This window comes from Mizuhopecten yessoensis, unplaced genomic scaffold, assembly GCF_002113885.1.
Source record: "Mizuhopecten yessoensis strain PY_sf001 unplaced genomic scaffold, ASM211388v2 scaffold715577, whole genome shotgun sequence".
Lineage (NCBI taxonomy): Eukaryota > Metazoa > Mollusca > Bivalvia > Pectinida > Pectinidae > Mizuhopecten > Mizuhopecten yessoensis.
Genome location: NW_018479686.1, coordinates 8,141 through 23,456, shown reverse-complemented (window position 1 = coordinate 23,456; position 15,316 = coordinate 8,141). Strand labels below are relative to the sequence as shown.

General features: G+C 38.3%; 1 protein-coding gene across 1 annotated transcript; it reads left to right on the top strand.

Moving 5' to 3' along the window:
- Positions 1 to 9,865: 9,865 nt before the first annotated feature.
- On the top strand, positions 9,866 to 14,822 carry LOC110441135 (E3 ubiquitin-protein ligase TRIM56-like). Its single transcript, XM_021484233.1, has 2 exons — positions 9,866 to 9,944; positions 12,589 to 14,822. Exon 2 carries the CDS (start codon positions 12,618 to 12,620, stop codon positions 14,316 to 14,318), a length of 1,701 nt encoding a protein of 566 aa, XP_021339908.1. The 5' UTR covers positions 9,866 to 9,944; positions 12,589 to 12,617; the 3' UTR covers positions 14,319 to 14,822.
- Positions 14,823 to 15,316: the final 494 nt, after the last annotated feature.

The following is a 15,316-nucleotide window of genomic DNA, read 5'->3' as shown; positions in this document are numbered from 1 at the left end:
GTGGTGTTGTGTACCTACCATGTGCACAAATATTAGTAAGTGATTTCAACAACCAAAAGCTGAAATTGTTTACAGACAAGGGCCAGTACCTGGACGAGTTGACCGTTCGGGGACGTCCCTGGGATATGTGTCTGGTGGACAACAACACGGTGGCGGTCGCTGTCGAGGTGCCTGGTGGTGTAAGTGTCGTAAAGGTCAAGGCCTCAAAACTCTCCCTGGTATCTGAGATCACCATGTCAAATGGTAAACACTGTTATGGTATATCACATATAGACGGGAGGTTTGTCGTGGGTACAAGTCGAGGAGAATTATACAGTGTGACACAGAACGGAGCAGCCGAGTTGTTATACAATTATAACCGGATGTGTTGGTCCCTCACTCATGATCCAATAAAGGGTGACACACTTGTTAGTGTCAGTAACACCACCCCGGGGGACGTTGCGGGGTCTAGGCTGTCGGCTGACAAACGTCGTACGGATGTGATGAAGGTCGGTGTCGTGAGGGAAGCTAGGGGAATAGACGTGGATAGAGAGGGTAACATCTACGTGTGTGGTTCGGAATCGATCAACATTGTACAGGTGTCTGGGGACGGAACACACGTCAGGGAACTTTTGACGTCATCAGATGGAATTGACACACCACAAACTATAGCTGTTTGTGGTGACACACTTGTGGTAACTAATACTAGTAGTACTACAGAGGAGAAGAACTGTATCCGTGTATATCAGCTGTACTAATTGAAACAAAGGAAATCAATGTGTGCTGAACACTTAGAATGAAGATGTATATCGTAGCGACAGAATAAACACTAAGCATATATTTAAATACATTTTACTTCAGACAATTAAGAGCTGGTGTAAACACAAAACATATCAGTTTCTCAAAATATTTAGTAATGTTTTAGTGTGATTGTGTAAAAACTATAGCTGTACAACAAAGCGAATAAAATAAAATTAGATATTTAAATTATATTGTTTTATCTTTATTACATATCATATGCACATATAGATAGTATGTTTAATGCATTGATAATTATTACACGTGATTTATAAAATGAATAGATAAACACCACCTGATTATATCTTTATTTTCATGTGGTTTATGAAAACAATAGATATTCGTGTTATCGACATAGCATGAGAAAAATAAAAAATAAAAATTCACGTATTAAGATAAAAGTAATAACAATGCGTGCAATGGAAATAGACGTGGACAGGGACGGTAACAATTACTTGTGTGGTAATTATTCACACACCGTCAAAGTAGACATACGTCAGAGAACTGCTGACGTCATCAGATGGAATGCCTAATCCATGACGAGACGAGAGGAATTATATCCGTTTCTTTCAACTGTGCTTAATGAAGTAAAAATGAAATCAAATATGTATTTGAAATATATGTTTATATCTTACCGATACATCGGACATTTAGGAGCTCGGGTAAACACTACAGGAATCAGTTCCTCAAACAATCAACGAACCTATAGCTTTACAACAAAATATATCAAATTGTAAAACAATTGGACTTTATTTTTTGTTGCATCCATATGAGCGATTTGAAATCTGATTTTGTTTAAGTGTATTGATGGTAATCACGTATGGTTTTTAAAATACGTGTTGTCAGCACAATGTGTATATACCGTACATACAGAATATATCATAAAGGGAATTGTGCAAAGTATTGAATACACGATAATGTTAATTTCATTTCAAATTTTAGTAAAAGGTGCTGGTACAGATAGACGACCGACCTCTGTAGTCAGTACACGGTGTATGTACCGTACATACAGACGACAGGCATCCGTAGTCAGTGCACGGTGTATGTACCGTACAGATAGACGCCAGCCCTCCTTACTCAGTACAAGTTGATGTACCGTACAGACAAACGACCGACATCCGTAGTCAGTACACGGTGTATGTACCGTACAGACGACCTACCTCCGTAGTCAGTAGAGGGTGTATGTACCGTACAGACAGATGACCGACATTCTTAGTCAGTACAAGGTGTATGTACCGTACAGACAGATGACCTACCTCCGTAGTCAGTACAAGGTGTATGTACCGTACAGACAGACGACAGGCATTCGTAGTCAGTAGAGGGTGTATGTACCGTACAGACGACCGACATCCGTAGTCAGTACACTGTGTATGTACCGTACAGACAGACGACCTACCTCCGTAGTCAGAGGGTGTATGTACCGTACAGACAGACGACCGACATCCGTAGTCAGTACAAGGTGTATGTACCGTACAGACAGATAACCGACCTCCGTAGTCAGTACAAGGTGTATGTACCGTACAGACAGACGACCTACCTCCGTAGTCAGTAGTGTATGTACTGTACAGACAGACGACATACCTCCGTAGTCAGTGAAAGGTGTATGTACCGTACATGCAGTCGATTAACCTCTGTAGTCAGCACAAGGTGTATATACCATATAGACAGACGACCGATTTACATAGTGAGGACATGATATGGTTACCGTACATACAGACAACAGGCATCCATAGTCAGTACAAGGTGTATATATCGTACAGAAAGACTACTGACCTATGTTGTCTGTACAATGTATATGTACCGTACAGAGAGGCGTGCAACCTCCGTAGTCAGTACAAGGTGTATGAATCGCACAAACAGACGACTGATGTATGTAGTCAGTACCAGGTGCATGTACCCCATAGACAGACGACCGATATTTGTAGCCAATAAATATATCCATGTACCGTACAGACAGAGGGCTGACGCCAGCAGTAAATGAAAATGTACCGTGCAAACAGTCGATCTATCTCTCTAGTCAGAACAAAAAAACAGATAGAGTTCTGACCTTATTTATCAGTGCAAAGTATATTTACCTTACAGATACACGATCGACCTCTGTAATCAATTCATTGATTGTGTACCATTCAGATACAGTATTAATGTCGCTGTCAGATCGGAAACAAAAATAAACTACACAATATATTATGTTTTGCCTGATTTGACGCAGTTGCACATTTTATTATTTATATATTTCAATGCAGGCAATACGTGATTAACACATTTTAGAGTATTATGATAAAGAAATACATATTGTTTTACAGTTATACAAATATTAATGTTATGAATACTGTCATTATGTTTAGTTGCCACTTGGCAATATCTTTAAACAGCGAAATAATTGTCCACATTATCTCATTCATTATATTCGGTAAAAAAAGTTATTAAAAAGACCAAAATCAAGTTCTCCATTGAGCGAAAACTCCGATAGACAATATTAGAAACACTTTAGGTACAGTTTTCCTGTATAGGCTATATGGATTGTTTGTAAAATATGTTTCGAATATTAACGTTGTATTAACAATTAAAACGTCAAAGATGTCACTTTTTTTATTGAGATCAGACCAATTTAATTTTGAGAAAAGTATATGACCAATAATTTAGAAAAGATAACATAACGAAACTTAGCCGACATGTTCATATAACATATGTGTAACATGCGTCTCTTGTCATTTATCTAGGGATGTTATCGGTATGCGTCGGGTATCAGGCAGTTAAGGTTAAAATCAAACCCTACACTTATGTGGTCGTATATAATACCGTGCTAGGTATTGATAAGGTACATCAATACAATTTATGTGTGTGTGGATGGGTACACATGTAATAGGTCACGTGTGCTTCACAACAGAACAAAATACAAATATTATGTGGTTTTGTCTCTGATTGCTCGTTCCAATTCTGACCTTGTTCAGTAGCGTTATATAACCGATATTACATAACAATGGATTGACGGTTTACGGGATAATGCAGAGACTAGCGGTGGTGGTGAAAAAAAAAAAAAAAAAAATCAGGTTTGGATTGTAAACTTTGTAAGTATTTAAAAACATTACATTAAAATACTTTTGATCCTTACACAAATAACGAACGAATGTTACAGAAAATAACGACATTTCACAAAATACAACATATTCAACAAGTCCACGTGCTCGTATACCATGCGATGATATACATTGACAGAACTTATACATATCAAATACAGAACAAAAGTTATTGAACAAACCTGACATTGTAAAAAATACATAAACCTCCAAATTGAAAAAAAATGTCTGTCTCTAAAGTAACCCTTATTATTTCCTCTCTTATAAAGCATTCCTGCTAATACTTAATAGATTGATATGGTAACATTCCCTCCAAGAAACCATTACGATTTTCCTTCTCAAGTAATGTCCATACCTTTCTTTTCAGTTATAATATACCCCCATCTCTCCCTCTTTCTATCTCTGTCAAATAAACACGTACACCACCTTTTCACAGGTACATATTACCCTACCCGTGACATTAGTAGCAGTTGTGTCATCCTCTCATTAGTGACGACTATTGTTTGACCCTATTCAAGATAACAAACACCTTCTATCAAAGGAAATATTTTCCTCGCCTGTCCCTTTCAAGGTAAGGATACTACCGCCATAATCGGCCCCATCCTCGTCCACATTACTACCTCTCTACCGAAACGTAACTACAACATACTAACGCTTACTTACACCCCATTGCAGTAAACATTTACACATTATATCCCAGACAATTCCTTTAAAGCCCGTTCCGTTAATACATTTCATGTTTAATACTCACACCCTCGCCTTCAAGGTCGTATTGGAATCTCACTCCGGATTAAATCCAAAGTAATTGCAATTGCTGGTGAATATATCTCATGTTGTGTATTTACAACATTATTAGCATAACGGATAGCATTGTGTATGTAAGGTCGTATTAATTGTTAATAGATGCAAACGATGGGTAAAGGTGGCGTTGGTTAAAACAACGTATTATAGTGTGAAAGGACCATTGTCATAATTAATAATGTTAATACTTGATAATGTTAATGGGAAAGGGGACAATCGATTCAACTGACATTGAATTACTTCGTATTGACTGCTTTAAACTTGTGTTCATGTTGACTACAGGTAAAATATAATTGATTTTAACATTATCCCCCTCCTCCTGTTAAAGATATGTCTCCGAGGTCATATGTAATATTTAGCACAGTGTTGTATTTTCCTTTGGGTGTTCGTCCTGAAATAGTTAAACGATGACACATATAAGGATCACATTTTAAGAAAGTTTATTTCAGGTTATATGATTTTACAATTTCTTTTCCAGTGCCACAGATGCAGCAAGACCTCCTTAGTTTGAATAAGTCAGTCAAATTACCACGTGACAGTTTCTTATTATGTATTAAGATGGACATTCACCCGGTGGCTGCGTGTATACAAATGTCTGCAGAACACTTTCAATCACTATAACAAGTGGTAGCATCTCTCCTTCCTGAAGCTTTATATTAACACGGGCGTCCAATGGATACCCAACAAGTATTAAGGGCAATTACGAATTGTTATTATGATCAATAGAAAAAATCAACGTCAATTAAAACGTGCCAGTTGCTCAATTTTTTTAGAATATTCAATCGATGGATTTTTGACAAATTTTCCAAACCCCGCCCAATTTGACATTTTTGGTCTCACGCCTTTTCCTCATATAATAATAATGATAATATAAAACATTTATATAGCGCCCTATATGATTTGTAATATTACTCTAAGGCGCTTTACAACATATGGATAATAGTAATGGTTATAATTGTGAAAACAAACAACAAAGGCTTGCAATCACTTTCATACATTTAACAAGCAATGTGCACATAATTGAACAAATAAAAGGATGGTATTTACATTACGTCTTTGCAAAGATTCTAAAATGCAGACGTTAAGAGGTGAGTTTGTATGTCCCTCTTGAACTTGGCCAGGGTATTTGACTTCCTTATAACAGATGAAAAGCTGTCTTACAACGTAGCCGAAACCCTCCCAAAGCATCTGTTTCCGTATGTCACAGTACGAGATTTTGGGACACACAACAAAGATTATGACTCCGACCGCAGTGATGTTGACGGCTGATACAAGGTAACAAGCTTCTGTAGGTACTGAGGAGCTGTTCCGTGCAGTGCATTGTATGTGTATACCAGAATTTTGTACTGCGATATGCATCTTATAGGTAACCAGTGCAACGAACAAAGCGCAGGTGTGATGTGTTCTCTCTTTCGAGTACGAGTAACTAGCCGTGCTGCAGTGTTCTGGACCCTCTGCAGACGACTATTTAGTTTGTCAGATACACCACAGAGTAGGGCGTTATCATAATCCAACCGAGAGGTAACAAGTGAATGCACCAAAATCTTGCATGCATCTGCAATTATAAACAGCCGATGTTCCTGGTCTGGTAGTAACAGAATTTGGCAATAGCGTTCACTTGTTTCTCCATGTTCAGAGAACTGTCAAAGTATACGCCTAGGTTTTAAACAGCTGGAACAGTCTCAATAGGTCTGGCACCAACCTTGAGCTGGAGAACCATTGTTTGCTGACACTTTGGGGAAAAGACGATTAGTTCCGTCTTTTCCTGATTAAGTGTAAGCATGTTGGCGGTCATCCAGATACTGATATCTGTCAGACAAGCTTCCAGACTTTCTGAGACTGTATTCAAACTGTCCTGTGGTTTTATGACCATGTAAATGTGTGTGTCATCGTCATAGCAATGATAGCGAAGGCTATGGCGACGACAAATCTATCCAATCGGTTTGGAGTACATACAATATGTTCGTGGTCCTAACACCGACCCTGAGGAACACCGAAATCTGGTACTTTGTCATGTGAGGTGGCAGATCCGATGGCAACACATTGTCGTCGTTCACTCAGGTATGACTGTATCCAGCATAGTGCGGTATCAGTCACTCCATAAGAGTATTCCAGACGTTAATAAAGTATGCCATGGTCGATGACGTCAAATGCAGCTGACAAGTCCAGCATAACAAGCACCGCTCTGGACTTGTTATCCAATGCAGAAGCTATGTACACGTAGGAAGGCCGTCTCAGTAGAGTGTCCCATGCGGTAGGCCGATTGCATGTTGTCATGGAGACTGTTTGCACGGAGATGCACCTCTAAACGCCGGGACACAACCTTCTTCAAGATCTTAGACAGAAAAGGCAGATTTGAAACTGGGCGGTAGTTTTTTAACTCCTCCTTGTCCATTCCAGGCTTTTTTTAACAATGGTCTGACATGTGCCTTCTTGAAACATAAAGAAACCTTTGACTCAACCAATGGTTAGTTCATGATTGCGGTAATTAAAGGAAGCAGTGCTTCAAGACATTGCCTTAATAGGTCTGTAAGCAGTGGATCAAGCTCACAGGACTTCGATTGCGAGGTCATGATATTGTTGCGCAACTCGTCCTGGGTTGTTGATGAGAGCTTTGTCAATGGTTCCCCATCAAATGCAATGTCAGCAGTCATGACAGAGATGTCAATGTTAGCAGAGGTGTTCACTTCGGTAATATTTTTCCTGATTGAGCTGATTTTATTCAGAAAGTAATCACTGATCATATCATTGTTACTTAGTCTGTACTCATTTACCATTACAGTAACAAGCAATATAGTAAATGACTATTTTTTAGATTCTCGTAGCTATAAAATAGATAATGTAATCAACTTGATTTCGTTCTAAATCCTGAAAATTAACATCGCTACTATCTGAACTTTATGATATACCTTACATACGTCATCGGTTCAAAGTACAAACACGTGTCCAACCGGAAGGAGACCAGTCTGGTCTCTCCATATTATTTAGGAGTTTATTTGGTGAGTATTAGGGATTCAACGCAGTAATTGAACCTGCTTTACATTACAAAACCACTGCATTTGTGTCTGTTAATATAACACTTTAACGTGTTATGCAATTCTGACACACATTTAATTATTTAGATATGTGTAAACCGACGGTCATGTAACTTTTTCACTTCGTGACATGTCTGTTATCTGCACGGTTTCGTTATCAAAGATACTGGAATACTTGTCTGTCATATAGGTGATATTTTTGGTTACCGGAGCGATGTCCTTTCGATTCGTTTTGTAACAGGGAGTTTATGAATTTTGAGATTACGTGTAAGATTAGGCTAGTTCTGAGTCATCTTCACATCATAGAGTGGGTATACATTTGCATAACAGTGTAATTTAGACGCTGTTAAAATATGTCTACCAGGGACAGCTTTACAAAGGACATAAACTTTAAGAATGGTTAATATAGATTATATTATACATACTGACCATAAGTGTAATCTCGAATAGATATACAGATAATGAAAAGTATCCCTTATCTGAGGTGAGAACAGGCATGAGTTGACAAGTTAATTAATGTACATATTACTCTATTGATGTTGAATTTTAAAGGCGGCAAAAAATAAAGCATTGCCAGTTTCCATTTTCATTTGCCTAGTCACAACAAAGCATAGTCATCTTATAGTTAAAAGAAAATTAGAAAACATATGCTGGCTTACCTATATAGCCTTGATTGACTCAACGTCACTGCGAGACTGCTGGTAAAAACGTCATATCACACTTGTATATCCACTTGTTAGTGTGAATAACATAATTTCACTGATTACCGACCACACACAAATAAACCAAAGCACAATCACAACTAAAACCACACACAATCCTTTTATATGAATGTCAGCGTCAGTTTTCACTTTTTTTTATTCACTGACCTAATACACTAAGATTTGCATTCAATGTCGCTTTTTGTCAAAAAGAGGACAATTGTAATCTTGGTCCCAGACTTTACCCCCTCATATCTCATGTTTATACCATGACCACACAACACAAAGTTGTGTCTATGCGAAAAATAAAAATGAAAAATAAATTAAAACTGTAATAACACCAAAAGGCCCAAATCACCACCACCCGACCCCTCCATTAAATCCAAACATATGGCGGATGAATAAATGTTTTATATGGATTTTTTTTCATTTTTTATAAGCGAACTTACTGTGTCCCTAAAATCACCAGAAAGGAGCGAGTAGCTTCTGTACAAGAAATCTCAGTAATTTTGGTTTAAGACTAACATCACGCTCCCATATGTATGTAATTCAGTATTACTTATATAAACGACATTGCACTGTTCATTATTCGTGATTGAAATAGGGTTATATCAATCAATTCAATAAGTTGGGGGGTTTTTTGTCAAATATTTATACTCAAATTGCATCGATTTCATCATTTGATTTGTAAAAAATTGTATTCACGTTGTCACGTTAAAAATAGGTAAAAAGAGAGACTAATGTCAACAATGTTCTGGTCCGGGTTGCCAAGTATGACAAAATTATTATATATATTTTGCATCCTTTAGATTAAACACCCTTAAATAATAAAGCAATGATACATATCAGAATAACGGGATCATATTTCAACAGTCTTTATAGGATATATTATTTGTAGCAATCTTCTTCCCCGGTTCTGCAAATGCCAAATTGTTTCCTTCGGTATTTCAAATTATCCGTCAAATTATCTTATGTCAGTTTCTTTGTATCTCAGTGTAAGGGGCATACAGCGGATGTATGTAAGTATTAAAATGTTTTACAATTAAAATATATGTGTTATATCTTAGCATCTCTCCTTCCGTCCTCTTATCATATCATTAAGTAATAAAATATACCTAAATACCATTGACAAACGAGTAAAGCATACAACTTGTTAACAGCATTATCATCAAATAAGTTATACAAACGGCAAACTTTAAAATCACATATTTTTGGTATCTAACTCAGAAATGAAATAACTCTTATGCATGGGTAATTATTTCTAAATAAACACACCAGACAGACAATATATTTCAAAAACTTTTGATTTATTTCATTCTTTTTATAATATCATTTCTTATTTCTACTTGATCATTGTAATTTTTGTTTACCAAAACTGATATATTTTAAACGCGTGCAATTGTTTGTACCTATTTGTTTTTCCGGAAGTTAAATAACACTCCATTTTAATTTGTATAATCTACCTTACTCACGTCATGGTTTCAAAGTACAAACAGGTGACCTGTCAGTAGGAGACCAGACTGTTCTCTCCTTGTTAATAAGAAGTGTATTTGGTGAGTATTATTAGGGACATAAAGCAGTATTGTAAAATACACGTTCTATACATTACACAAACACAGTATATTTGTCTGTTTATATCACACTTGTACACGCTAAACAATTCTAACACACTTTTTATATATACATATATAAACTAACGGTAATGCAACTTGCGACTTCGTGTCGTGTTTGTTATCTGTAGAAATTGTGTCTGGTTGATGAGTTAATATGATCAGGTACATACAGCGATTGTCGTTATATCCAGACGTCGGCTGTCCTGACCATATAACTTCATTTGTATTTTGGACATTAGCGACCACAACAGACAAACCAAGATCCTTCTAATATATATATAATGTTAATCAATGTTTAACTATACATATAAATGACTGGATTGGCAACTTGCCTCTACAATATTTAATAAGTAAAGTAAAACTTTAATTAGTTGGATCACCGGTATGTCAGATTCTCCCAAACTAGAATGAAATAAATCAGTAATACAATGCAATCGGTTAATTCGTCGCCATTAACGCGACTCACCTTCACAACGATACACTTACCGCGATAAAACATCACAATGTCACCCTTTATCGCGACCCAACTTGACAACATCACCCTCTACTGCGATACCTAGCAACGCGACCCTTTGAATTGTGATACCCATAACGTCGCCCTGCACTGTGATACCCAGTTTGTCGCCCTTTACCTTGATACTTAGTACCTCGCATTGTATTTTGATACCACCTCGCATTGTATTTTGATACCATGACTAGGTTAAGGACTAGGGTAAATTGCACTGTGATACCTAGTACGTCGTTATGTACTATGATCCTATTACATCGCCCTTTACTGGTATATCCAGTACGTAACCCTGTTCCGAGTGCTCTATCCTGATCCGTGACAGCCAGTGCGTCGTTCTGTATTGTGAAACCTAGTATGTCGCCCTATACCGTGATACCCAATACGTCGCCCTGTACATTGGTACAAAGTAAGTCGCTCTGTACTGTGATGCCCAGTACGTCGCTGTGTACTGTTATACCAAGTACGTATATCTGTACTGTGATACATGTACCCATAACGTCCTCTTATAACGCCATACCAAGTAGGTCTCCTTGGATTGTGATACACAGGACGTCGCCCTGAACTGTGATACCAAGTACGTCACCATGTACTGTGACACCATATACGTCGCCCTCTGCTGTAATACCCAGTACGTCGCTCTGTGCCGTGTTACCCGACCTGTCGCCTTATACTAAGTACGGCACTTGTGATACCCAGTACGTCGCCCTTTAATGTGATACACAGTACGTCACACTGTATAGTGATACACTTTGCGTTGTTATGTACTTTGATACACAATTCATCACCCTGTTCTGTGATATCCCGTGCATCGTCCTGTATTTTGATACTCAGTTTGTTGCCATATACTGTGACACCCAGTACGTAGCTCTGTACTATGGTATCCAGTACGTTCCTCTTTAATAAATTACCCAGAGTGTTGGCCTGTACTGTGATACGCAGTACGTCGACCTTAATTGTGATACTCAGGATGTCACCATGTACTGTGATACAAAATACGGCGCCCCATGGTATGATACTAAGTCTATTTAGCAGTACTATAATATCCAGTGCGTTACACTGATCCGTGAAACCCAGTGCGTCGCTTTGTACTGTGTTACCCAGTTTGTCGCCCTATACCATAATTATCAGTACGTCACTTTGTACTGTGCTGGCAAGTACGTTACCCTGATCCGTAATATTTAGTGCGTTGCCGTGTAATGTGATACCAGAACGTGATACTGTGATACGGTGATAATCAGTACATCGTCCTATACTGTGATACTGAATACGTCGCCTGTAGGGTAATACACAGTACTGTGATACACAGTGCGTCGCCCTGCAATGTGATATCCAGTTCGTGGCCCTGTAATGTGATAACCAGTACGTCGCCCCATACCGTGATACCCAGCACATCGTTCTGTACCGTGATACCCAGTGCGTCGCCATATACAGTGATAACACGTCTATCGCTCTTTACTGTAAAACGCAGTACATCGTACATGCCTGTGTAACCTTGTACATTGTCATGTAATGTGATAACGAGTATGTTGCCCTGTAATGTGATAATCAGTATGTCACCTTTTACTGTGATAACCAGTGTGTCGCCATGTACTGTGCTGCCCAGTATTGCTGTTTCTCGGGGAAATTATTTTTAAACAGACATACATATACATTCAAGTTCAAGTTCGAATTCACACAGTGTTTTCATCAATGCCACTAAATGAAATATACGCTATACAAAATATGTAAAATGCCATACGGGAAATATCACTTTGTGATAAAGTTTTACAAACTTCAACAATACAATTATTGATCAAAAACTGACAGGAACCTTTCAAAAACTAAAACAAATGGTACCACTCGTACTATAGAAACGCTAGCCATTACGCACCATATGTCATATTAAACACAATGTCTTCCATAGACAGTTTGTTTTAAATCATAATTGAATTACTTGTGCAATATTTAATGGTGATTAAATTGCATCGGCATTTATGAGATAATCACGTAAATAATTATCCAGGTGTTAATTATCGGTTTCTATAGCTGTCTTTCTTATTGGTTTTAGATTATAATCACTGTCATTTTCTATTTCAGGTCTGTGTTGACCCTTTTTGTCTCTTACAATGGCTGAGGGCGGTCTCCCTCCGGAACTGGACTTACACTTAATGGAATGTCCAATCTGCCTGGAGCGACTCCAACAGCCTAAGTCCTTACCCTGCCTCCACTCCTTTTGTCAGGATTGCCTAGGGACTTATATCACCAAGGAGATGTCCGAGAAGATGGCGTCCGCACCATCATTCCCGTGTCCAGTTTGTAGGAGGATGACCCATCCGGTTAATCAGGCTGAAACCAAAGATAAGTGGGCAGAACAATTTCCGACTAATACTATGATTATTAACCTAATCCAGCTTGTGAAAAGTTCGTCTGAACCATTGTACTGCAAACCCTGCAAGACAAAAGGTAACCTGAACAACCCAGCCAGTTTTTGGTGCAAGACGATGAACGAGAACTTTTGCGACTCTTGCAAGGTACAACATCATGATATCATACATAATGACTGTGATATAATGAATGTCACCGGAAACTATAGCAAACGACCAAATAAGGAGAAGTCTGCCCCGCGATGCTACACACACGACAAGAAAATGGTTCGGTATTGTGAGGAACACCAATATATGTGCTGTAACGAATGCGTGATCGAAGACCATAGGAATTGTGGAAAAGTACCAAAGGTGACGGAATATTGTCAGAAGGTAAAAGCAGGATCGCAGCTAGAAGACATGCAGACGGCGTTGAAGAAAGGAACAGAGAGTATGAACTTATTAGTGAAGGACTTTGATGAACAGCTTCAAACCATGATACAGAACCAGGAATTCGCACTGCAGAGCATCTCCGACATGCGTCAAAAGGTCGATAGACGACTTGACAAACTTCAGAAAGATATCACCGACGAGTTGATTTCCTTGTTCAAAAAAGAAAAAGGAGACATGGAGGCAGCATCACGGCAGTGCGAACGTCTGATGAACGGAATGAAAAATACTCTGAAGTCGTCCATTAAAGCCGTACAGGAAAACGACAACATTGAGACGGTAGTGCTGTATCAGAGAGGACAGGCAGAAGTGGAGTCGTGTAAGACCCTTTTCAAGGAAATCAGCAAGTCATTCACATCCGTCATCATCGATCATCAAATTATGGCCGGACATGATACCATTAGTGATAACACGATGGGGAAGATCGTCGTCGGGAAAACACCACGATGTATCCCCGGGTGTTATAGCGATTTAGAAAAACCAATGTCAGAACGACGTGTGAAAAAAATCGGAAAATTCAGCATCAAGTCCCCGTCAGATACTAATGATTGCTCTGTCCGTGGTGTTGTGAACCTACCATGTACCCAAATATTAGTAAGTGATTCCAACAACCAAAAGCTGAAATTGTTTACAGACAAAGGCCAGTACCTGGACGAGTTGACTGTTCGGGGATATCCCTGGGATATGTGTCTGGTGGACAACAACACGGTGGCGGTCGCTGTCGAGGTGCCTGGCGGTATACGTGTCGTAAAGGTCAAGGCCTCAAAACTCTTCCTGGCATCCGAGATCAACATGCCAAATGATGAAGAGTGTTATGGTATAACACATACAGACGGGAGGTTTGTTGTGGGTACACATGGAGGAGAAGTATACAGTGTGACACAGAACGGAGCAGCTGCGTTGTTATATAATTATATTTACTACTGTTGGTCTTTAACACATGATCCTATAAAAGGTGACACACTTGTCAGTGTCAGTAACACCACCCCGGGGGACGTTGCGGTGTCTAGCTAGGCTGTCGGCTGACAAACGCCGTACGGATGTGATGAAGGTCGGTGTCGTGAGGGATGCTAGGGGAATAGACATGGACAGGGAGGGTAACATCTACGTGTGTGGTTGGCAATCGAACAACATCGTACAGATGTCTAAGGACGGGACACACGTCAGGGAACTTATGACGTCATCAGATGGAATTAACTTTCCATGGGCAATAGCTGTTTGTGGTGACACATTTGTGATAACTAATAATAGTAGTACTGACGAGGAAAACTTTATCTGTGTCTATCAGCTGTACTAACTAAACTAAAGGAAAATCAATGTATGCTGAACACTTAGGATGTAGGTGTATATCGTAACGACAGAATAAACACCGTGCATAGATTTATATACATTTTACTTCAGCCAATTAAGAGCAGGTGTAAACACGAAAGACACCAGTTTCTCATATGTTTAGCAATGTTTTAGTGTGATTGTGTAAAACCTATAGCTTTACAACAAAGCAAATCAAATAAAATCAATTATTCAAAATACATTGATTGTTTTATCTTTTTTTATATATATCATATGTACACATACATATAATGTTTAGTGTATTGATAATTATTCCAAGTGATTTAAAAAAACACATTCGCATTAAAACCTATAGCTTTACAACAAAGTAAATAAAATAGCACCATATATTTAAATTACGTTGATTGTTTTATCGTTATTATATATCATATGTACATATAAATAGTATGTTTAGTGTATTGATAATTATTACACGTGTTTTAAAATAAAACTCTCACATACCAGATGAATGTTTGATGAAACCAAGTAAGTATCAACATGTCAATGCGTTTATCCGCCAGAAAATCTCATCATAATAACAATAATGTGTTGTCGTGAACTCTGATCTTCAGATGTATATAAAACACTGTGACCTTGAATGTGTACCGGCAGCGAATATATGTATATACATATATGCCGTGACAAGTTTCAATCAGCGTGTTTTATAATTTGTATTTTGTCTA